The 26,057-nt window shown below is 38.5% G+C and overlaps 1 protein-coding gene across 21 annotated transcripts in view; it reads right to left on the reverse strand.

The window, feature by feature from the left end:
• mtd (TLD domain-containing protein mustard) overlaps window positions 1-26,057 on the reverse strand; it is a 429,051-nt gene that overhangs the window by 74,072 nt on the left and 328,922 nt on the right. For 10 of the 21 annotated variants that reach the window (XM_076202235.1, XM_076202215.1, XM_076202220.1 and 7 more), the window contains 8 exons: window positions 25,134-25,321; window positions 24,590-24,713; window positions 23,912-24,047; window positions 20,342-20,865; window positions 18,661-18,726; window positions 14,158-14,295; window positions 7,576-7,799; window positions 5,102-5,359 (listed from right to left, as the gene is read on the reverse strand). In XM_076202235.1, coding sequence (XP_076058350.1) covers window positions 5,102-5,359; window positions 7,576-7,799; window positions 14,158-14,295; window positions 18,661-18,726; window positions 20,342-20,865; window positions 23,912-24,047; window positions 24,590-24,713; window positions 25,134-25,321 — 1,658 coding nt within the window. The remainder of the gene's footprint in view (window positions 1-5,101; window positions 5,360-7,575; window positions 7,800-14,157; window positions 14,296-18,660; window positions 18,727-20,341; window positions 20,866-23,911; window positions 24,048-24,589; window positions 24,714-25,133; window positions 25,322-26,057) is intronic. The other 11 variants (XM_076202228.1, XM_076202225.1, XM_076202216.1 and 8 more) reach the window with 11 other exon arrangements.

The raw sequence follows: 26,057 nt of genomic DNA on the forward strand, positions 1-26,057 counted from the left end.
TAATACTTACTGGTTAATGATTCCCAAATGACGAAATGCCTCTAAATTGGTCAAGAAAACTTTCAATCAATCAAGTGTTGCCTAGAGTTTCTTGAAATAGGAAACCTGCAACACTACAGTGGCTGGAGACAGTCCTTAGACCCTCCCATAGATCTCTCTGGGAAGAAATTTTGGATTGCTGTCTGTGTTGTATCAATGTGAGACTGTTTCTATGTTACTGGCTGAAAGTGGTAGGATGGGGAGAACAATCACCAGCAGTTAGTTCCCCATAAATGAATAAGAGTAATAAATACAGTTGAAGTTAATAGAAAGAGATCTTGGGCCCAGTCCCGAGACTGAGTGTCAGCTTCTCAGGGAAGCAACACCAGATGGATGTGAGGGAACTAGAGTTAACAAGTTTTGAAAATGGGTGGCTTCACTATCCATCTTGCAGGATCACCATATAAAGGTACAGATTGACCTCTCATTAACAGACTAAAAGGGGGGGAACGGTGTCCGTTGATGTGAATAATCCGTTGATTTGGAGTGGTTTTTGGGTGGCATGGTGATTGCACAGCACTAAACAACAGCACCAAAATCACTGAAAACACAGCAAAAACACCACAAACACAGCTAATTAATGTATGTTAACAAGAGGTCAATCCGTATCTTACAGTGGTCCCAAAGAAAACCTTACATAGGGTAACTGAAATCCAAATGCAGATTGTACTAAATATTACACCTTAGATGATACAGGTGCATCATTCACAGTATTAACTTCTGTCTATTTAATTATTTCTCCATTATTATTCTCTTTATGGAAACAGCATATCAATAAAAAAAATTGCATGAATTTCACTCTGACCGAAACAACTGAAAATTACTTGTTTATCTGGAATTGTAGTGAGGCATTACTATAAGCAGCTTGATCATCCTAAAGGACAAGATGAATTCCTGTTTCTGCCATTTAATACTTTCAAACCTTCATATTCTCTCTTTCATTTTTGTATATTCTTTTTGTGTGCAGACCACACCATTACTACTGCACTGTAAATAGTGGTATACAAATTGATGCGGCATAAAAATTGACTTTAATATTTTACACTTGAAATTCTTATTTATACCTACTATTGCCATATAATCTAATCCCCTTCTAGATATTGGCTATATTATAGTAACACAACTAAATGTGATACTTTTCATTATCTAATTATTTTCATTGACTGTACTGTATTATTATCATATCTATTAAACAAGTTCACTGAACAAGAGTTTTAGTAGGAGACATGAGTGGTGATCTGTTAGAGTTACAGTGAGTGTTGCATGGGTTGCTTTACTTGTTTAGTACTGTGTGGCAGAAGTTCACATTTTATACTTAGCATAAAGGTTGACCCCATGATTTGGAGACATTTTTTTCATATCATAAAAGTTTATTTACGCATTGGTTAACCTTATACCTGCAATGATGACCTTTTGTGTTTATTGCAGCTGTCATCAGATGATTTTATCTCACTAAAGGTAATTCTTCATGCACTCACTGGGCTAAGACTATGGCAAATTACAGCATTCAAATACAGGAAACGCATGACTCAATTTGTTTATACAGTGAGACCTCTCATTAACAGATGTTAATTAGCTGTGTTTGCGGTGTTTTCGCTGTGTTTTCGGTGTTTTGGAGTGGTTTTTGGGTGGCATAGTGATTGCATGCACTAAACAACATCACCAAAAACATCAAAAACACAGCGAAAGCACCACAAACACAGCTAATTAACGTCCGTTCATGAGAGGTCTCACTGTACTATTTTTATCTGAATTGTTTTCCCTGCAAGAGAGAACCTGGGCAATTGACTGATTGATTAGATCTCTGACACTTGAGAAATCATTCTAAAACATTTGTAGTGATTTTCAAGAATAATACTTCACTTGTAACCTGGCTGAAAATCACTGGTTTAATTAGTTTCAGGATTCAAGACTAAATCTACACACATAACAAAGAAGGAGTCCACCCATTCAATGGCAACTTGTATACAGGAAGTTACACAATATTAACATAAAACACAGGAATAAAGCCATTTCATTAGTCTACTGATTTGGTACTGCAAGGGTAGCATATAATGTGTAGGTGCTGGTGAATCCAAAGAATTTTTTCTTCTCTATAAGGTTCAGATTTTTAAAGACAATATATAGCAAATGCCTTTGTTGACCCTTCAAGGAGTAGGTTGTTTCCCATCTGAATAAAATTGTTAGACACTAATCAGAACAAAATCCTTCAAGGTGATGCAGATCTCAATGGGGTAATCAAGAAATAAGAATAAACAGGAAGAAGCAGAACTGAAATTCCAAAGGAGAGATATGGAAGAAGGAGGAAGTAAGGAAAATTTTATCCTTATCTTTGAATTCATCCTTTTAGGAACAAAGGTAGCTATGTATATATATATATATATATATATATATCTATATATATATATATATATATATATATATATATATATATATATATAGATATATACATATACATATGTATACATATATACTGTATATATATATATACATATATACTGTATATATATATACATATACATATATATATATACATATACATATATTCTTCCAACTGAAGAAATTGTATCTTAAAATAGCCAAAGCTACTAGCGCAGTTGACTTTAATCAGAATTGTTTACGTGAAAACCTGTGCCTTGGAAGCATATATATATATACATATATATATATATATATATATATATATATATATATATATATACACACACACACACACACTGATAAGACCAAGATTGGAGTATACTGCGACACTATGGACATCCAGCAAAAAAAAAGAATATAAAGAAATTTAAAAGAATCCAAAGAGCAACAATAAAGATAGCACCAACACTTTCAAAGCAGAACTATACAGGCACTCTACCCTCCCTTAGACACACGTTAAACAACCTCATTAGCCAGTCCAATATTACTGTACCTCCCTTCTTTAGACAGTGCATGACACCCATCTAACCCAGGTGCTTTACCTGATCTCATCATTTTAATAACTACTTACACCTTATCTTTTCTTATTTCTCCTCCATTTTCGTCACCCATCACTGTCATTTTCCTAGTGTCCCCCACTGCTACCACCAGTCCTTCACTATCCTCCTCCATATCTAGCAGCACCCTAAAATATACTGCCTATCTTTCCCTTACTGCCTCTTCCATTATCATCTCTTCCTCTCCACCTTTTACCTTTACTTTTCTACTTGATATGCCACCCCTTCCTCTCTTAACCACTTCAGTACAATGACACTATGTAGGTGTCATGAGGTGTGAGTAGGTACTACACGAGGATGCCAGCATCTGCGTCTTGATTATATATATTTTTGTAGTTGTATGTGAGTTACTCCAGTTTCTGTGAATTGGTTTATGTTTTCTGTGTTTATTTTTACATACATATATATATATACCAAAGGCTTTTCCCCCCTACACAGGGTGTAGCCAAAAAGAAAGGCATAGAAACCACTCCCACCCATTCCATTTCCTATATATTCCACTCCCCTCCACCCTCCTCCCTCCCTCTTATCTTGGCACCTCCTGGATGATGATGTTTATTTTTACTCAGAGTAAAAGAGAATGAGTAATACAGCAGTGACTTTATATTTTACAATGTGAGTAGTGTGATGCAAATTACATATGGCTGCTGAAACTGTGTGCGAGAATTTGAGTTGTACTAAAGTGGTTAACTTTCTTCCAAAACATATTTCTATTACTTTTAAAAAATTCTGTCACACTCCTCCCCATTTTACATCTCTCCTTTATCTTGTTTTTGCTTCTCTTCTTCTCTCTTTATCATATGGTGAATCCCTCTCTGGCTACCCCCCATGTAAGGGGGATAAAGCCTTTGGTTTATGTATGTATGTATGAATCCCTCTCTTCATCCAATCAAAATAATTCATGAAGCAAAGTTTGAAAAACATCTCTTTGATCCATGTCTTCCTTTTTTCCATTCATAATCTCCCTCCTCACATTCTTATATTTAGCACTCTCTTCTCTGCTCCACAGACATTCCTCTTGCACCCAAGACCTCCTTCACTCACTCTTGATCTTCCTCTCACTCTGCCTTCCACATTCCCTTCATTATGCACTCATTCTTTCCACATGCCCAAACCATTTCATCAACCTTTGACCTACTCAATCCAACAACTCTATTCATCTAATTCCTATTTCACAAATGGCATATATATTCAGCAGAAAGAAACCTACTGATGTTAAGGGGTTAACATTTTTCTTGATTAACTCATAGAGGATGATCACCTTTATTTCTTTTCTGGCTTTTGTCATACAATTCTATGCAACCAGGTGAAACCTACTACTGGTTATGGGTTAATTAATTAATACCAATTGCAATGATCTCTTATTTTCTTCCTGTAAAATCCCCTTTTCACACCAAAACATATATTGATACATGTTATATTCAAACACAGTCATAAAAATATTTTTCTGCAAATAAACATACAATGTAATTATGGGATTATTCTCATAGGGAAAAATATGGATACATAAGTAAGCAAGAGGCACAAATATTTTATATAAGATTTATAATTGCATGCATTACCCATAAAACAAATGGAATTAATGACTTACATAGTTGCACATTAGTAAATCATGACACAAAAACATTCAAAATGTAAGTTAAGCAGCATGCACTAAAAGTGTACATAAAAAGAAGAATAAAGATAATAGACAGGGCAGCTACTTTATGTGCAGTATAAAATCAAGTGTGACTGCTATGCATGGTCAAGCACAAAGCAGAGCATTATATACAGTATGTACAGGACCTGAGGTCTTGGTCTGACTGTGTGAAATTTGAAGTGCTGTTGCGATACCCATGTTTTAAGTCAAATACAAAAATATTTGAAGAAATATAAAGTAAATCTTTAATATTCGCTAGCTGATAACATTCGGATGCAAACTAGCACTTTCCTAAAAAGTTTACATCACTTCAATCTAGCATGAATAACTACCTTAACTTTCTTCCTTAAGAAATTAGCTATATCATGTAACTAGCCCAGCGAGCTAATCCCGATTTCATTTTAGTTCTTTAAGCATCTGTTCAGTTAATAATGAATAGCCTTACCCCGGCTGTCCAATGGGAATGCCTCCTTTGCGTTCATGGTGTTGCAAAGACCCAACCTCGCTATCCACTATTCCCACACCACCTCCTCCTCCTTCTCCAGCCCCTCCACCAACACTTTGGGAATGCAGGATCTTGCGATACGTATCTAGGGACCCCGGAGGGGTGCCGAGTTCTGAGATGTCCCTGACAGAGCTGTGAGCATCCGAAGGGGATCGAGCAAAGAGACCACTGCTGAAGTCGACCAAGTATTTGGGCGAACTGTGTATGGATGAAAACCCTCCTTGTTCATCATCTTACTCTTGCACACAAAATGCAAAAACATGGAATATAAGGTAAAAGTTTATAGCAAAATTAATTCACTGCATCGTTAATAAAAATCTATTAAAAAAGTTAAAAGATTTCCTCCAAATATAAGGAATCTAATTTAATAATAATAAAAAAAAGAACATGCTATTAAATGCCATTATGTTATCAAAAACATGCAAAGCAAAAACTGAATCCAAAGTCATTTTTTTTATTTTTGTTTTTACATAAATAGTTTAGGATAAAAGTCACACAATATTATAAAAAATAATTAGTACCTCTTGAATCCTACTTTGGGTAAACTTTAGTCTTTATTCCATTAGTAATTAAAATACACACATTTTATAAAAACTTATGATTTTCTTTCAGCACTGGGAACCATAAACAAATACATTATAATTTTTTTAATGAAGGAGGATAGGGAGGGTAAGGTAGTTGCAGTGGAAAGAACTAAGAAAATGACTGTGATGAGTAAGGAAAATGGAGAAATAAGAAAAGATGAAGTGCAGACAGTTGTTAAGATGATGAGAGTAGGTAAGGTACCTGGGTTGGATGGATGTCATGCAGAATGTCTGAAAAAACAAGGTACAGTGATGGTAGACTGGCTGGTGAGGTTGTTTAATGTTTATTTAAGAGAGGGTAGAGTACTGGAGGACTGAAGGAATGCCTATATAGTTCCACTTTACAAGGGTAAAGGGGAAGAGTGTGAGTGTAGTAGTTTCAGAGGGATCAGTTTGTTAAGTGTAGTTGGGAAGGCTTATAGATGGTTTTTGAGAGGATTAGGTGAGGAACAGAGGGAGTAATTGGTGAGGAACAGTGTGGGTTTAGGATGGGTAGGGGTTCCATGGATTAGATTTTTGTGGTAAGGCACATATGTGAGAAGGCTTTAGGAAAAGGTAAGGATGTTCTTTGGGCCTTAATGAATTTGGAAAAGGCTTATGACAGGGAGGTATTGCAAAGCCTGAAGGTATTTTCTCCCAGTCTTCTTCTTTTTCTATGTCTGTCAAGCAAAGAAGGGAAAGGGTGGGTGATGGGTAGAGTGGGGATTGGTTGTGTGTTGATGATATTTTGATGCAGCCCAAAGGGATTTCTCCCAGCCTTCTCTAATTTCCACATGACAGGACAGAGAGAGGGGGGGAGAGGGGGGTCATTGTTTAAATGAAGTGGCCTTGTTATGGATGTCCTGTGTCTTGCTGCATTGCTTCTGACCTGGGCAGTGAGGAAGAGACATGGATGACCCTTCATCCACAATGAGCTAAGATGAGAGGGAGGAAAGGGTGGTGGATGGGAGTGGAATGGGTGGGATTGAGTACGTGCCTTTGATTTGGCTACTTCTCTTATAAGGGGGAAGAAGCCCTTGTTATAAAGATAGAAATTATTATTATTAACTGATGCTTAATGTTTCTAATGTTTCATAGGCTGGAAACCCACAGTATCATGGTGGCTGGCAACAATCCCCAAGAACTCCCATAGATTTCCCTGGGAAGAATCATTGAATTAGCATCACTGTTATGTTAGTGTGGGACAGTTTCTATGTTACCAGGTTATAGTATTAGAAGGAGGGGACCAGCTCTCCTTATGTGAAAGATGAAGGAAATACAATTAAAGTTGAGAAATAGAAAGACCTTGGGTCACATACAGAAAGAGTGTCAGCACCTCAGTGCTAAGCCACCAGAAAGAGGTGAGGGTGTTGATAGGTTTTGAAAACAGACAGTGGGGAAATAATACTCTAAGAACATGTCTTGGAGGGTGACCTTTTTAGGTACCCATCACTGGTTCCATAACATATATTTATAGTATAAACAAATGTGGACTTTGCCGGAAAATCTCAATGAAAATCCATGTTTCAACAACACCTGAGAGAGAAAAAAGGTGAAACTCCCTGCCTGTCAATAGTGGAAACTATGCTGTCTTTATTTCTATTTCTTAGATGAATAGGTTCCTTCCTTGGGAATCCTTGGGAACATGAAAAAGAAGAGGTAGCACTCCTCTATTATGGCTCATGCTGAACGAACTTGCTCTCACTTCAATAATTATATACATACATCAATACTCATACCTAAATGAAGTGTTAAGATACTTCAGTATACCAAATGACACTACTTTTGTAGATGTGACTCACCTTTACAGACATACTATGATAAGTAAAAGAGCAGAATATCTTCCCTCACCTGGACAGCATACTTGAAACATTGGACATGTTGAACACATTGGAAAACATCCCAGACTTTTGGTCCTCTCCCATTCCTGTTGTCGCAGTTCCTCCACTAACACTCGTTACTCCTGCTGCAGGTGCTGAAGATGGCTGCTGATACTGCTGCTGATGCTGAAGTTGATCCTTATCAGCACTAAAGCTTTCCATCCATGACAGAGGATAGGAGAGTCTCTTGAGCACCTTAAAAACAAAAGAAAAAGAAAAATCCTATTAGATAATATCGCTATTAGAGCAAACCTTTTTAACAAGTCCTAAATGAAGGGTTATGATATATCCCCTATAGATAACAGGATGAGTACTGACAGATAAGAGGTTGTCTATTATCTATTTTTTTTATATATATATTTCTCTGTTCACTTACATTACATGTATGATTACTGAATCTTGTAAATCTACTGAAAAGGTACAGTATAAAATATATGTTGCCTCAGGTCTTTAGCAGGAGACCCACAGCAACAAAATATCCAGTAATGTCTCCTGGGTTGGCAGACAGATCTCCCCATGAAATAGTGTATGGCTGTCTGTGTTGTGATATTGAACAATGTAAGATTACATATTCTGTGTACTCTGTGGGGCGTCACCTGAATGAGAGACCTAGGGCAACAGAATGACTGAGGGGTTGTAATTTCTAGGGGGGCTCAGGGGAGGGGGGCTAGGGAAGGGGAGGGGGCTATAGCCTTCAATATATTCTATCTATATATGGAATGGATGGGAGTGGGTATTATGCCTTTGTTTTTTGGCTGCCTCCTTTGTAAGGGGGAAAAAGCCAATGGTATATGTATGTATACACCAACAGGCTTCTTCTTTTTTATAACGGAGGTCGCCATATTATCATTTTACGTTCTATTTCTTTTTTTATATATGATGTCCAAGATGAGTACATTTATTGTGATTTTGACTTATGTACACTGTAATAATGAAAAAAATGTAACCTTCTTTCTTTTGTCCTCCAAAGCTTGATCATAAAATTTTCAAATTAAAAAAAATTATTGCGTTGAGACTGTAAATATGACTAGCCCCCAAAAGTATCAAAATTACTGCCCTGGATTGACTGTGTATTCCATATAAAATGTGCTGCTCTATGGAAAAGAATTTTTGGTTTCTTAGTGTAGGTGTTCTACTGAGGTGGCTTTAGTGCATCCAGTTATCATTCTTAATGCTTTGTTTTGCACAGTCTGTAGGGTATCTTTGTTTTCTTGACTGTAGGAAACAAAGCTGTGGTGGGATTGATGATGAGTACCTACACAAGGCAGTCCTGTGAGAAAGATATCAGAGTATATTCTACCTGTTGCCCATCTTCAAACACTGTCAACTTCCTATTTTTGGTCTTTGGACTGAGCTCAAGATTTCTTTTTAACATATATCAAAAGGCCTTTTCCCACTTATTAGGGATATGGCCAGTGAAGGCATGCACCTACCCATCACCCATCCCATGCCCATTTGTTTTCCCTTTTATTTAGCTCCTTGTGGATGGAGGGCTATCCCTGCCCCCTGCCCACTGCCTAGGTCAGATGCAATGCAGCAAGACACGGCAGGTCCCAACAGCCAAAGCTGGTTTACCCCCACTGCTTCATTACATGGTGACCCTCCTTCCTCACCCTTACATAATTAATTAGAGAGGAGAAAAAGAAATCCTTTCAGGCTGTGTCAATTTATCATCCGTTCACAACCACTCTCCATTCACACCTATCTCCTACCTTCTCTCTTCCTTGCTCAATAGACATTCCCCTTTCACCCAAGGCCACCCCCCCCACCCCATGCATCCATTTCATTCTCAGTCTTCCCTTAAGGGTCACTACATCCACCTCTGTCTTCCAAATCCTTTTTGCTAGTTTTTCTTTATCTATTCTTTTTGTATGCCCAAACCATCTCAGTACTCTTTGATTAACCCTATTTGCAAATTCTCTTTCCATTCCTGTTCTCTACCTCATCTCCTCATTTCTCAATCCATTCTTATAACTCCCTCCATACTCCTTAAACAAAATGTTGGAAGAGACAAGGCATACATTACATGAAATGCTAAAAGGAGGAAATCTAGTAATTATGGTTGATTTTAATTCTGAAGAAATATGTTGGGAGATGACAGTGAAGGGTGGAGAGGACCTTTGGGGAAACATACTACTTGACATGACCATTGAATACACAATGACTCAATGGGTAAAAGAAAATACCAGATATAGAAATAATGAAGAACCATCGAGACTAGATTTAATATTTACATCAGAGCCTGAAATTGTGGATAAAACTGAATACAAGACAACAATTCCAAAGAGTGATCACATACTACTTGAACTCAAACTAAAAGAGGAAATATATATGGAGAGAAATGAGAAACACAAAAAAAGGAAGACTGATGTATAACAAAATGGATTTTGGGAAAAATTCTATAATAGAGAAGCACAGGTGGAAGAGAAACGGATGATTTTGAAGAAAATCTATAATGAAGGAATGGATAATTATGTACCAGAACAAAAACAGGAAAAGGTGTACATTAAGTGGTGGTATAACAAAAAGAGACATAGCTCGGAAAAAAAAAGAAAAAAAAAAAGGAAAGTGGCAAATGAATATGTAAAAATACATAGGGAGGAAAAAAGAAACTATGAAAAAGACATAATAGACAAATGTAAAGATCAACCTAAATTATTTTATAGATATGTGAATGGTAAACTAACAAATAAACAGGAAATGATAATATTATGTCAAGGGAGCATGGAATACACAGAGGATATAGAAATGGCAGAAATTATGAACAAACATTTCAAATATGTGTTCCCTAAAGACAACATCCACAATTGGGATGAAAGAAGAACAGAAAGATCCCCCCAATGAAAGAAATAACTGTAACAGAGAAAGAAATAAGGGACCAAATAATGAACCTTGATGTCAGAAAATCACATGGCTTGGACAGAATTGCAAACTGGATACTAAAAGAATGTATAGAAGAACTAATGGAAAAAAAAACAGCTTTCCACACAGAGTGGTGGATGTCTGGAACAAATTGGATGAAACAATAGTGTGTGCAAACACCATACATGAATTTAAGAACAAACTAGATGTTGCAAGATACAAAGATGGGACACCATGAGCATAGCTCCTCTTTCTGTAGAATACAACTAGGTAAATACATTTGAAATGAAGAGTAGGAGATGGGACCCCATGATCATTGCTCCTTTCCTGTATCAACATATCAATAAACCAAGGGCGTCTTCTCCCATATAAGGAAGGTAGCCACCATGCACTCACTCCCATCCACCACCCTTGCTTCCCTCTCATCTGTATACTACAAAAAAGGAAATACACAGTGCCACTCCAGTAACTTCCTACTAGCACTCTTCCCTAACTTGATAGTTTTTTGTATATCTATTCCCAGACATCCCCTGACATTTCTGGGTGAAGGTAGACTATGCTGCATCAAAATCTATATCCACTTGACAAAAGCTTAATTAACAATAACCCCCCCCACACACACACACATACACGCAAATCTTAACCCCTTGAGGATGAAGGGTCACCTGCCCATGCCACACTGTGGGTCAAATGCAATGTAGCAAAGTAGAGTGCATCTGCTGTAGGGCCTAGCAGTTGAAGCTGGTTTACAACATTTATTATATATATATATATATATTCAAACACACATATATATATATATATATACATATATATACATATATATATATATGTATATATATATATATATATATGTATACATATATATATATATATATATATATATATATATATATATATATATATATATATATACACAATTACATATTCCGAGTGCGTGAGATAGAGATAGAGAAAAAGAGAGAGAGAGAGAGAGAGAGAGAGAGAGAGAGAGAGAGAGACAGAGAGAGGGAGAGAGAGATAGAGAGGGAGAGAGAGAGAGAGAGAAAGAGAGAGAGAGAGAGGGAAAAAGAGAAAAAGAATGGTGCAGCTAACATTTTACTGGTTATATGGTCAACTACCTTGGCATGCATCGGAAAATGCATAGGCAGTATGATCTACATACAATTTTACCTATGTTCTCTATTTCATGGTGCAGAGTTAAATTATACACTACAAGAGATGATTTCTAAATATGTTTACATATCAAGTATACATGAGTTGTTTTGTCACATAATAATCAATGCAAAGAATAACCTTAGTGATATGTTATCTCTTTTTATATCAAACTTGATCAAATTCTGAGCAAATTTTTTCTATTACATAATCACATTATTCTGGGTTCTACAGTGTAATAATAATAATAATAATAATAATAATAATAATAATAATAAACTATCTATATACCAAAGGCTTTTTCCCCCTTACAAGGGAGGTAGCCTACTCAAAAGGCACATACCCACTCCCACCCATTTCATTCCCATCCACTACCTTTTCCTCCCTCTCATCCTAACTCCTCAAGGATGAGGGGTCATCCTTGCATCCTACGTCAGAGGCAATGCAACAAGACACATCACATCCACAGCAGGGCTTCTTCACTTAATCAATGACTCCCCCTCTCTGTCCCCTCATGCAGAAAAAGAGAAGACAGGGAGAAATCCCTTCGGGCTGCATCAAAATATCCACACATAACCACTACCTGCCCCCACAGCCTATGCCCCCTCTCTTTCTTGCATTACAGTATCATATATACATAGTCATTCTCCACTCACCCTTACCTTCTGTCTTCTCCCTTCCTTGATCAACAGGCATTCACCCCATCAATCCACCTCATCCTGCTCACTCACTCCACCTCTGCCTTCCATACTTCTTTTACTAATCTTTCTTCACTCATTCTTTCCATGTGTCCAAACCATCCCAATACTCTTTCATCGACTCTATCTCTCACCTTTTCCAGCCCCACCTTCCTTCTCACCCCCTTGTGTCTCACTCTTTTCAATTTTGCAACCCCTACCATACTTCTCATACATTTCATCTCAAACACATCTAAAGTCTTCCTCTCCTCCTTTATGTTCCATGTCTCTGCCCCATACAGTGCTGTTGGCACAATCATCCTTTCATACAATCTCCTCTTAGCATTCATTCCCAAATGTCTATTTCTCATTACACCTTTTAACCCCCCAAGACACTTATTCCCTTTTCTCAATCTACAATACACCTCCACCTCCATTCCTCCCTTTCCTACCACATGCAACCTCAAACACTTAAAAGCTATCCATTTCCTCCAGTCTCTCTCCTTTAAGACTTCAAACTCACTGCCATCCTTGCCCCTTATATATATATATCACCCTACTTTGACCCACATTTATCTTCAACTTTTCCCATTGCATACCTTACCAAATTCTGTCACTAATTCCCTTAATCCTCTAACCCTACCACAAGCACAGCATCATCAGGAAACAACTGGCTCACCTTCCACTCTTCTCTATTTTCTTTAGCCATTTCCAGTCCCATGTCCATTACCCTTACACTTACCTCCTCAACCACCCCATCCATGTACACATTGAACAGCCACGGGGGCATGACATATCCCTGACGCAGCCCCACCTTTACGTCAAACCACTTGCTCTTTCCATTTTTAATTCTAACACAGGCATACATACATACATATACCAAGGCTTTTTCCCCCTTACAAGGGAGGTAGCCAAAAAGGAAAAGGCATAAAATCATTTCCACCCATTCCATCAGCTTTCCCCCAATCCTATATATCATCAATACCTCTCACAGTGCCTTCTTGTCTACCCTGTCATAAGCCTTTTCCAAATCCATAAAAACCCAAAAATCATCCTTACCTTTTGCTAAAGTTTTCTCACATATTTGCCTTATCACAAAAATCAGATCTGCACAACCCCTACCTTTCCTAAACCAAAACTGTTCCTCACCAATTACTCCCTTTGTTCTTTTCCTAAATTTCTCAATTAAAACTCTCCCACAAGCCTTCACAACTACACTCAACAAACTGATGCCTATGAAACTACTGCACTCACACAATAATAATAATAATAATAATAATAATAATAACAATAATAATAATAATAACAATAATAATAATAATGATAATAATAATAATAACAGCAACAACAATGATGATAATAATATGTATTATATTATCATTGATATTATTTCTGTTATCCATCTTATTTTCTCTTCTTTATAATGTGGATTATTCTACATTATGATATGAATAAGTATGTCTAAGTATTTGAAATAGATCCTTGTTGGCTTCCAAAAGTCTAACCCTTTCACTCTGGATTAGTCATAAACCAAATAAATCTTATTTCCAAAAGATATCTGATTTGAATTGTGTGATTATAAGTAGCACACACTCATTAATCCACAGAACTCTCAAACCCCCACTGTATGTGAATCACACAGATCATTGGATCAAATCCCTACAGTAATTATCACTGACAATCACTTTCATACATTTAAAGGAAATAAAAGTGAAAGGGGGTCCACTGAAGTTAGGTGCAGTCATGCATAAGATATAATAAAATCAAGCATTGCCATAGTCTGATGCAGTAGAGCTGCAGTAGTAGTAGACGCCACTGTGAATGCTGACGTGCCACAGCGACACAATGACATGACTCACCTGTGCAGGTTTGGCAACATTGCTTACACCTGCAAAGAGGGCATTGGTGGACAGGTGCTGATGTAGCGGCGGTTGGGTCGGTGGCTGAGGGCGCAGCAGGCGGATCTCAGTCTTCCACAAGCGACTTTGTGAAATCCACTTGGAACAACAACAACGACAAAATGCAATGAAGCACAAAAGGCACAACATGGAAATAAAAAGAGGAGGAGGAGGAGGAGGAGGAGGAGGAGGAGAAGGGAAAGTATGGGGGAAAGGAAAGAGGGAAACCGAGGGGTGAAATAGACTGGGAAAAGAAAGAGAAAATGAAAAAAGAAGTGGAAAAAGTGAGAGAGGGTGGGGGAGGAGAGATAGAAGATGAAAGATGAAAAGGAGAGGCATAAGAGATACTGAGATACCAAGAGAAAGAGAGAAAGACAGAGAGACTGAGAGAAAGAGAAAGAGACTGAGAGATAGATAGAGATGGAGAGAGAGAGAGAGAGAGAAAGAGAGAGGAACTGCAGAAAATATGGTGTAGGAAGCAAGATGTGGAGTGAAAAAAGAAAAATGCCAATGAATGTGGAAATATGTGAATTTTTTTTTTAAAAAGTGGCAATGGTGAAAATAAACAAAAGGAACAATAGTGGGAGGAGTGGGAGTGGGAGTAGGACTAGGAGAGGAGGTAGAAATGATATGGAAAGGGAAGGAAGTACATAAAATCTAAGATTTGACACTTGAACCATAGGATCAGAGTGGGGCAGAGAAGTGGAGGAACTTGAAGAGGAAGGATTAATGCTTGAGAAATGAAAAGTGAGTGATGCAGTGGGTGAAGTGATGATGATATGGATTAATGTCACACACTCCCCCCTATCGGGAGGCTAGGATGGTGCCCCTCACAGAGGGCTTTGTATGCTACAAAGCCCTCTGTGAGGGGCACCGTCCTAGCCTCCTGATAGGGGGGAGTGTGTGACGTTAAACCATATCATCATCAAGTGGGTGAAGTACTGGCTAAAAGGGGAGTGAAATGAAAAAACATTTTGAAACGAGAAAGACCAGAAAGGGAGGAGTGAAATAAGGTAAACAGGAATGTAGATGTGCTTGGTCATGGGCTGAATTGCAAATGTGGGCAGGCAGGATCAGAGAGAGTGGTAGACAAAGGTGCACAGGATTAGGAGAGGAACATAAAACGTAAGTCTACTAAATCAGAACTAGACTTAAAAATGCATGGTCAAGATTCAGGAATGGAAAGGTAAACACGAAACCGCAGACTCAGGGGTGGAACTGAAAATGCAAGTGTACAGGAAGAGGAGTGGAAAGGTGCACGGAAGGAACCAGGCATATGAGGACCTTATGAGGAATATTCGGACAATACTGAAGGAAAGGGATAGAAATCTGAAATAGATCAATTAAAAAAAAAGGCCACCTTTCAAAAAATAATTCTGTACATACCGAGGTCAGGAAGAACTCTTGGAGCTGCTAAACAAATCTGCTAGTGAAAGGTGAAGAACACAATAGGGATGAGAGATTAGGTGCTTGGTACACAGTTAAGAAGAACCTGGTGAACCCGATGACATCATGCCCTTCCAGTCATGTGGACCATTGCTCCTCAAACTATCTGATCTCATGGGATACATTTTCTTTTTTCATGTGCAGGGGACCAGTACCATTTGCTTTATAAACTATCTAATGTGACAGACTATGCTTTAGCTATTTTAGCAGTTAACTTTAGAGATTCAGCAACACCCTCATGAACTTGAATCAGTCACACAGCGTAATGGCAAGGGCATGATGTCTTCTTGATTACTGGGCTAAGAGAGAAAGAGAATAAAATATTTACCAAAAAAACTGGCACATAAAAGTTAAAAGGAAAAACAAAAATTAATCAATAAATGAGAAGATATACTGAAAAAAATAAAATAAAAAGAAAAGAATAGGAAGTAGAAAGCTGACTTCAAAGGACACGAGTTCAAACCAACAAAATCAAGACATTAATGTCAATCCATTATGATAATATCTGACTATAAACATAAAGTATGTGGGGATGGAATGGGTGGGAGTGGATTTTATGCCCTTGTTTTTTTGGTTACCTCCCTTGTAAGGGGGAAAAAGCTTTTGGTATATACATGTATAAACATAGAAAGTTCTCACTAGGGCTATTACAAGTAACACTCAAAAGTCCTGCTATTAAGCAACTCAAACAACCATACAACTTATAATACCCCATCATGGGCCAAGCAGTGTCCTTTTGTTTATTTTTTTCTCATGACCAGTTAACTCCACTCCTGTGACACATTATTCTCTGACGTTACTGCAAATCACGGGTTAAGTCAGGAGGAAAGGGCAGAGTAACTTTCAGATTATCATAATGAATAGAACCTCAAAGGAAAAAAAAATTCTGGAAGGTGTTGGAGGAAAGAATAGAAAGGAGGAGGATGGGAAGATGAAGATGAGAGTTTCCTGGAGAAGAGAATGGTCCCCAATGGGGGAAACTATCTCTCCAGCAACAGGACAGAGGAGGATTGTGTGTGAGTGGTCGCTAGAGGCAACCGTGGTATAATCGGTCAGCACGCCTGCCCAGACAGAGGGAGGTCCTGGGTTTGATTCTAGGGTGGTGCTAGCTTTTCAATGACACTCCTTATCCAGCATAGGGTAGTGAGTAGGATCCCACTGTGGTGCACATTTCCAGACTGATGGAGGCCCAGAGAAGGGAGATGTGCGAGTGGCCATTTGAGGCAACTGTGGTGTAATCGATAAGCACGCCTCCCCAGACAGAGGGAGGTCTCAGGTTTGATTCCTGGGCAGTGCAAGCTTTGTAGTGACACTCCCTAACCAACACATAAGATATGATGATGATGATATGGTTTAACATCACACACTTCCCCCTATCAGGAGGGTAGGATGGTGCCCCTCACAGAGGGCTTAACACCTAAGAAGATGAAGATAAAGTCCCCTCAGGAGGAGGAGGGTCTCCATGATGGAAATTACATCTTTGGCAAAAGGTCTCAAGGAATGGTAAACAATTCTCTGTGATGAGATGAAGTTCTCCAGATGATGACTGGAGACACATACAGGTGCTGTTGCTTCTCTCCAGGAAGTGGAGATCCTATCTCCCAAATATAGAGCCTCCATGTTTCCTCACCCCATCAGAAGTGCAGCCCTGTGGGCTGGCATTTGATCCTCAGACTCAGTCTAATGTATCAACTGAGATTTTAAAGTTTTGCCAATGGGACTTTCTACTTTTCAGTATGCTGTGGTGTTCTAATACAGAGAACCCTGAAACTACAAATAACAATAACAGCAGAAACAAGTCTCCCAGAAGAAGAAGAAAAAATCAAATCAAAGGAGTATCATCACTGAGAGAAGTGAATGAATAACCTGGGAAGAAATAAAAGGAAAAATTACTATGGACAAAAATTACTTTCCCTATCATAGTAAAATCATAAAGTAACCCTAAGTCATGTTGCCAACCATGGTGATTTGATATTTTACTTCTTGTAACTCCTATTCTACAAGAGATGAAATATATGCTACTAAAAACCCTTAATCACAGACAGTAACCAAAGAAATCAACCACATTGTTGTGTCCAATGAGAACTGTCCCTTACCAACTGAAATTACATTGAAAGGAAGGAAAACTATCTGTCCTTAATTTAATAAACCCGATCCAAGTCTCCTTCAGGAGGAGGAGGAGGGAGGCCTTAGGAGGAAATTTATTACCTAAAGAAATGGAAGATTACTGAAGAAGAAAGTTGCAAGGACACAAGGAATGTTTCCTCAAGAAGAGCAAGGTCCTCATATAATGAAGGTCTATGGGAGAAGGCAAAGGTCCTCTTGAGGAAGAGAAAGGACCACCTGGGAATGGAAGAGCTCCTGGGGAGGGTGAAGGTTTCTTGGGAAATTAAGAAGAGTCCTATGGGGAGAGCAGTTCACAAGGGGAGGAAGGTCATCCGGGTGAGGAAAACAACGAAGGGGCGGAAGGTCATTATGGTCATGGGATGGTCTTTGAATACAGGAATGTCCTGGGGAAAAGCTGTAAGGTTCTGAGACAGAGCAAAAGAGATGGGGAGGTTGAGTAGGGAGTGAGAAAGGGACAAGAAACAGGAGAAAGAACAGGAGGGGAAGGGGGTATGGAGAGGGGGAAGGAAAGAGGGAAAAGGAGGCAGAAAGGGAGAGGGTAGGGGACAGGGAAGGGAAGGAGGAAGGAGAAGAGAATAGAGAGAGGTGAGGGGATGGAGACAGGGAGGGGGGGGGAGGTGATGAGAGGTGCATTCAACCCAGTTCAGAACCGTGGCTCACTTTCTAGATTTAGTTCCAGAATAACAACAGATTATATTCCGATGAGGCACAAACCTGAACTGGTAAGAACCTCTTCCACCTGAATAAAATCTTCTGTCATCTGTCAAGTGAAATCCACAATGCATGCCACTAGGTTGAGGAAGTTAGTCTTGGGAGGTTTAATCCCTTCAATAAGTGGTTCCAAACAACTCAGTAAAGTGTCTACCACAAACTACAATAAGATCTACAAACCATATCATCTTGAAGGGGTTCTTTCAAGGGGGGAGAAGAGCAGGTGGGACTGGGGTGATGGAGATCCTGTTGGAGAGGGAGAGGAAGGATCCTTTGTGGTCTATAAGGAAGTAGGAAGCAGCATAACATCAACAGAAAAGTATGGCGACCCCAGGATTTGATGTAAAAAATATAAGAAGATTTGGAAAAAAAAATAAAATAAAATAATAATAATAAATAAATAAAATAAAATAAAGGGGGTAGTGACAGAGTTACGTGTGATGTGAGCAAAAGAGGTGGGGATTTTATAACATAATTAGCTATCTCACTGTATGGGAAATGGCTGATCTGACAGAGGGCGGGGTTGGAGTGAGACATTATTCCAACGATCTTCATACGTGACCATGGGGTTACATTGTACATCTTCATTTTCTTTCTAATACACCTGGGGTTTCCATATTTTCCTGCTAACAGTACATGGGATCAAACATAAAAAAAACAGAAAAAAGTAAAATGTAACATAAAAATAGCATCAAACATAAATTGAAGAGACGTCTTACAAAAATAGTTCAACCCCCCATCAGGCAGACAAACTCCCACAACTGCTGAACAAAACTAGTGATTGGCACATAAATAAATCAATAAGGCTATACTGCCTCAAGTGTGTTGATTAATGGGTTAATTACAACTGTGCTTCACTCAATGCATATCTGCATTTAAATCCAACAGCTACTGGTGACTCTTACTTGCCTGAGAAGTCCCGAGTGCATGGGTCAAAGATGATGATCTCTTAGTCCTAAGTGACCCCTGGTGTAAGCCTGTCACCTTATACTGCCTGATATGGGGTTAAATGGTAACAGATTCAACCCTTCACCATGCAGAAGGTACCCCATATCTGAATGACACTTGGTAATGGCCCAAATAAAATCAGCAATACCATACAACCAGAGAGATTACTCTGGTCAAGAAACCCACAAGGCACCAACTGCAATGGTGCACATAAGAATCAATTCTTGTTTATAAATGAACCAGAGAGAAAATCATATTGTCCCTATTAGATGACATACATGATACCATTATATGTTCAATGTAATGTTCTTGAAATAACAATTTATTTGTTGTAGATAAGTAGCCTGAATATTATTGTACGTTTACCTACTGTATTGTCATTTGCACCATAGCAGTGGGGACCTAATGAGTTCCCTGGCTCCAGGGCAGAGGGTTGAGATAGGAAACTGCAGCAATATTAGCAGCAGCAATACAGCACAGAAAGTCTTGACAAACGTACCAATCAGATAAATGAAAAGACAGCATCGGGTGTGCATATCACAGAAGTCATGTCACAGTTAATAAACTGCAAGCAAGAACAAGAGCAGCTGCATAGGAGCTGCACTGATGCACCATGAGAATGTTCAAGCACTCATGATGATCACATTGACACAGTGAGGCAACACACACAGGCAGAAAACACATAAATATGGGAAGAGGTCTCATTCTATGACTGTATTCCAAGTCATGAACTGTTGCATGAAGACAGCAATGTGGAAAGCTCGAGAGCAGCTTGCTGTTAATCAAGTTACCATCAAGCTACCAGAAATACATGCACAGTACATGTGCATGCACACACACAAATACATCAACAAACACACATGTACACACATACATACATAAACTTAAAAACTCTCATACAACTATGACATACCTTTTGTTTCCTGGATTCTGGTGTTGTGTCTTCTCCAACTGACGTTGTCATGGCTGCCGGAGAGGACGTCATCAACTCGTCCCCCTCGCCTGAGAGGTCGAAGGTCACTGAGGTTGTTCGTTTTTTATCGTTGGGAGGTTGTTGTTGTTGTTGTTGTTGTTGTTGTTGTTGTGGTGTTGGCTGCGGTTGGGCTGTGGTAGAGGTGTGGTGATCGCTTTGAGCATTGTCCTGAGCAATTGATATATCACAATGTGTTTGAGCAAGGAGGGTGGTAGAGGTAGAGGTGGAGGTGGTAGTAGTGGAGGAGGAGGAAGCTGATGAAGTGGAAGAAGTGGTGCATGTGACGGCTTTGCTGCTACTGCTGACGCTTGTGGTGGTGGTTGTGGTGGCGATGGAGGGGTCTCGACTTTGAGTGGTTGTGGTGGCGGTGGATGAGGTGGCAGGGTCTTCACTCTTGGTGGCCTCAGCTATTGGAGTCAGTTCTCCACCGACGCACAATACCTCTCGCCCAGGAGATGGTTGCCCTGAGCGACAGCAGTAGTGATGGTATGAGGACAAAGGACGAGCACCACACAAGACAAAGCACCACGAGCAACATAAAACCAAATGAAAAATAAGAGGTAAACCAATGATAAAGCACCTTAAAATCTGCTTAATCCCTTCAATACAAGGTCCTGCCCTAAGCTGAATAAAACCATCTTGCATCAGCCAAAACAAATTTTCTAAAGGCTTCACTGTAACAAAGGTATTCAGATCATTTTAAACCTTGTAGCATGCATCCCTGCTCTAAGCTGAATAAACTCTTGTGGCAAGAATAAAAAATCAAGCTATTATCACAACAGAGGAGTTAAGCAGTGAAAAGCATCCCCTTTATACACACATACACACACATATATAAATATATATATATATATATATATATATATATATATATATATATATATATATATATATATATATATATATATATGTGTGTATTTACCTAGTTGTAAATACATATATATATATATATATATACACACACACACAGCACCAAGCCAATTCCCAAGCACTGAAAAAAACAAGTGTAGCAATCTGTCTTATAATGAGTTGTTACACCTGTAGAATGTGTTCAGTTCTCCACAGTTTGCTTTATGACAACATGGCATAAACTCATTCATGCCCATATCTCTCTCTCAGCTGAATAAAGTCTTCTAGCATTAGCTACAATAAAGCTACTAACGTGCAACATGAGCACATGGGTTAACTGAGAGTTCTATTCCAATTATGTTCTCCCTCAGTTGAATACAATATTCTGGTCTTTCATACATTACTCAAAGTGTAACGTGGGCATAAATGAGTTCAAGAAGTTATATATAAAATGCAGTGCAAATTATGTGCCACCAAAACTTGGCACTTGTCACCATTCTTGAGCAGACAAAAGCATGACCACTGAAGTAAACAGTTGTACTGATATTGCCAAGCCTCACAATTAACCCCTTCAGCCTGAGGTCCTGCCTCAGGCTGAATAAAATTATATGGCATAAGCCCAAACAAAATCTGTGACAGTGTCAATGTAGAGAATGGGTTGTTGTTGTTATTATTCAGTAGACTGTCTGACCAAGCAGTCCCATCTCCCTCTGGAATGCTACAATTAACTGGAATTGGGTTTTCCCACAAATCCTTTATAGAGTCTATATTGTGTTGTTGGCATGCGTGATTATGTACAATGCAGTCTTCCATAATGTGTTGTATAGTATGGGGTGAAGTTTTACATCCTGGGTAGCTGTTTGCAATGCTGTCATCCAGCCTCTTCTGGTAGCTTAGAAAGGCTGAATGGTGGCTGCATTGCTGTTTGGCCAGGTGGACTCTACTTTTGGAGGTGAGAGGATTCAGAGAGATGGATATCAGGGGGTCTGGCATGGGGTTACAGGCAGTGATGGCCTTGACCTCTTCAGCACAAGATCCTACTCTCAAGTGAACAAAATTGTCTGGCATTTGCCAGACCAAAATGTGTATAGATGTCATTGTAGCAAAGAAATAAAGCTGCTTAACCCTCTGAGAAGTGATGTTTCTCACATATGAATAAAATTGTCAGGCATTAGCAAGAATAAATTTCTTGAAGGGCCCTTATTTAACTATCATTTAGTGACACTCCATATGTTTAACTATGACTTTCTGTACTTTCAATATCAACCACAGATTCTATTAATCCCTCTAAGATCCTTAATACCCACCTAATATAGTCATTAATACCAAAACGTGCTTAAAATATTTTCATACTGTGAAACTTCACTTGTTGTAGATAAATATTTCATAACACTAAGAGGGGAAGGGGTGGTAAATGGGAGTGGAGTACATGGGGATGAAATGGGTGGGAGTGGATTTATGCATTTGACTTTGACTACCTCCCTTGTAAGGGGGAAAAAACCCTTAGTACATGTATGTATGTACTAATGAATGATGCTACAACACTCCTCAACTGGTTAATAAAGATACGTTTTTACCCCTTGGGTGGTGAAGGTTCCTCCCAACTGAATAAAATTATTTGACATTAACCAAAATAGAATTCATAGTTGCGGTGACACTCCTCAAAGAGTTATGCATGTATACTGGCACAGGATGTGGAAGACCAGTAGAGGAAACATGCAACGTACAAAACAATGCTAAGTAGCATCCCCAAAAAGTACCAGCACCTTTTAAGCAACTGTGGATTGATTCTTTTTCCTTTTTCTTTTTTATGGGTGTACAGGTTGGAATAAAGAGAATGGCTTGTGTCCCAGAACAAGGCTTTGAAATGGCTTTGGTAGGAAGAGGTTAGAATAAAGTGTATGCTGTGTTTATGGAAACACTATGGTACTCAGAAATAGTGTACATATATGGTCTAAACTTAGTATATATACTACACTACCTTCCTTGTGGATAACCATGAATTAACATTTTAACAAACTACAATGATCAGTATGAATAGGCACTGTAAGTGTTCATATTAGATAAGAAGTTTCATTTGAACTTAATAAAAAAATTATAACTAATTTGAAATAAATAAAGGATTCATACGAGGGAAAATGAATGTAGTTTGTTTTTTGGTTCAAAAATAAATGAGTGAGAATTCTTTGTGGATTTAACAAATGCTTATGACAATGTGGACACGACATGATCAATCTTCAGTAACAGAGATGTCCCTCTGCTTCATGTATGAAAGCAGCTGGTATCAGCAAAGACACCACCTATATATTATGTCATTAGAGATTAGATATTTCAATTGTATCTTATATTTACTACACTAAAGAACTTAAACTTCTACACTATGGCACATGGATAGAAGTTTGGCTTAAATACAAGCTTGAACTGTAGATGTGTTCACACATTAAGAAGTGAAAGATATGTAAGCTGTATTTCAAGTCAATTGTGAGCAAATTAATGATTGTTATCTAAAGCAGCCTTTGCTACAAAACATCTAAAATGCTAAAATAGATGACAAAGAAAAAATTCCCTTCCTTGATTTTCTTTTATGTTGAGGGTGAAGTAATCTGCAACAAGAGGGCTGGCAAGCCTAACTTGTGGTGTGGGGAGAAAAAAAATCCTTACCTTGGTTATTTTCTGCTGGCGAGACATCTGAGCCGATAGGGGTGAGCAGTTCGTGTTCAAAAGCCTTAGGAAATGCAGAACTTTCCCTTGTGTCTCCACCACAGGAACAGGAAGAAGAGTTATCGTCCTGTGACGCCTAAAGAAGGCGACATAATAAGGCTCTTTCCTTTACACACTTCTTCAAGCATAAGATTTAAGAAATACTTCTAAAAATAAAAACTAATATCTTTCTAATAGTCAACCAGAAATTTAAAAAGTGATTATCACATTTGGTATATTAAGATCAAGGAGTTCCACTTGGCTCAGGGGCCGTACTCTCAATGTATACTTAAATTGTCAGTTAAAATTCCCAGAACAGAAACAAAAATGAATGCTGGTAGTAAGACTTCCAATGTAATCATTACAAACATTTGCACCTTGTCAGACAACATGTGCACATGTAGAGCCAGTCTCACTTTTTCCACATATCTTTAAACATTCCATAATCTTCTCATGTAATATATTCCACTTTCATATATCCTTCCTTCCCACTAACATCACTTTAAACTGCCTAACTGAACTGAGGATCTTCTCACTAAATTCTATGTTTTAATGGAAAATATTGTTTGTGACCAGACACAGAATAACTGGAAAATTTATCCAATACAGCATCTGCAAAAGCACAAAAGGCATACCCACCAATTCAGGGAATGTAGTATCTTTCGAGAGTGATAAATCCTTTCCAGGGGATTCTTGACTTCCTAGTCGCTCGACCTCCCCACGGGAAGGACCATAATAGATCTCTGGCTTAGGCATATCAGGTCTGTGAGAGAAACCATATGAAAGATATCAGTAAAATGAATAAATATGTCATCACAACACCTAATGACAGTTATATTTCAAGGATTAAGTAGTGGGAGTAAACTAGGTTCAACTGTTGGACCCTCCTGTGGAGGTGCTGCACCTTGCTGCATTGTTCCTCACTTGAGCAGTGGGTGGGGGATAGGCATGGCCCTTCATCTACCAGGAGACAAGATAGAAGGGACAACAAAAGGATCTGGATGGGTGAAGGGTGGGTGTATGCTATGGCTCAGCTATCCCCCTTACAAATGGGGAACAAATATTTTGGTATATGTATGCATGTACGTACGTAAGTAAAAGAACATCAGAGAACCTAAGAAAATTATAATTCCAGGTTCCGGCTGACTTTGTAATACAAGAGTAAATGCATGTAAATACTTACTTGGGAAGCTGCGTGTCCTTCACTCTCATGTGGGCAATATCAAAGTAGAGAGCGGCATTGACCACGTACTCCATGGGTGCAATGACACCGTAGCTTTCGGGTCCGTGTTCAATGACCAAGGTATCAGACACATTTGGGTCAAACATGACTGCATTAGGTGTTACCAACAAGACACCTGCCACCACACCCTGTCAATGTGAAAGATTATTTCGATCTAAGCCAGCTTATATTCAAATATTCAAACAGTATGTATGCATAGTAACCAAAGACAGTACATTCCAGCTGATCAAAAGAACAGGAGATATTTGACAGTAATACACAACACATTCTCATGTTTATACAAAGACATCTTAAAATGTTGTTCATTCTCTACTTGATAGGACCAAATTATCTTTACACCTTGTTTGTCATTATTATTATTTTGTTTATTATCATTTATTATGTCGCTGTTGCTGATTACCTAAAGGCTGCAGGTCTTCTGCAAGAGAGACCAGGGGCAACAGATTGATTGATTGTTACTGTTTATTAATCTTATCGTTCTTTGCAAGCTCTAACACCCAAGTTCTTAATTACTTACAATCCAATTACTTGTACAACTTTTTGTCATTTAGAACATCATTTCATATTATATTTCTTTTTCCTTACTGCAAAGTCATTTCTGAACTGATAAAATGTTTGAGGATGGCATCCCATGCATCATGGGGGGTCATGTTTCCTCTAAACTAATGAAGGAGTAGAAATGGGATGACTTCTCTCATTCTTTAATTAACTTAGAACACAAAAACTAAACATGGCCACACAATCCTTTTTACATTCCATTTTTCTTACTTTCTATTATTAATGGTTTTCTTGGATGATATCCATTTTCTCTCAACCTTCCCTTTCTCCTTCCTGCTTTCCACTTCTCTTCTCCCTTGTACTCAT

The sequence above is a fragment of the Oratosquilla oratoria genome, chromosome 18, assembly GCF_046742065.1.
Source record: "Oratosquilla oratoria isolate Oo_2021 chromosome 18, ASM4674206v1, whole genome shotgun sequence".
NCBI classification, from domain to species: Eukaryota; Metazoa; Arthropoda; class Malacostraca; order Stomatopoda; family Squillidae; genus Oratosquilla; species Oratosquilla oratoria.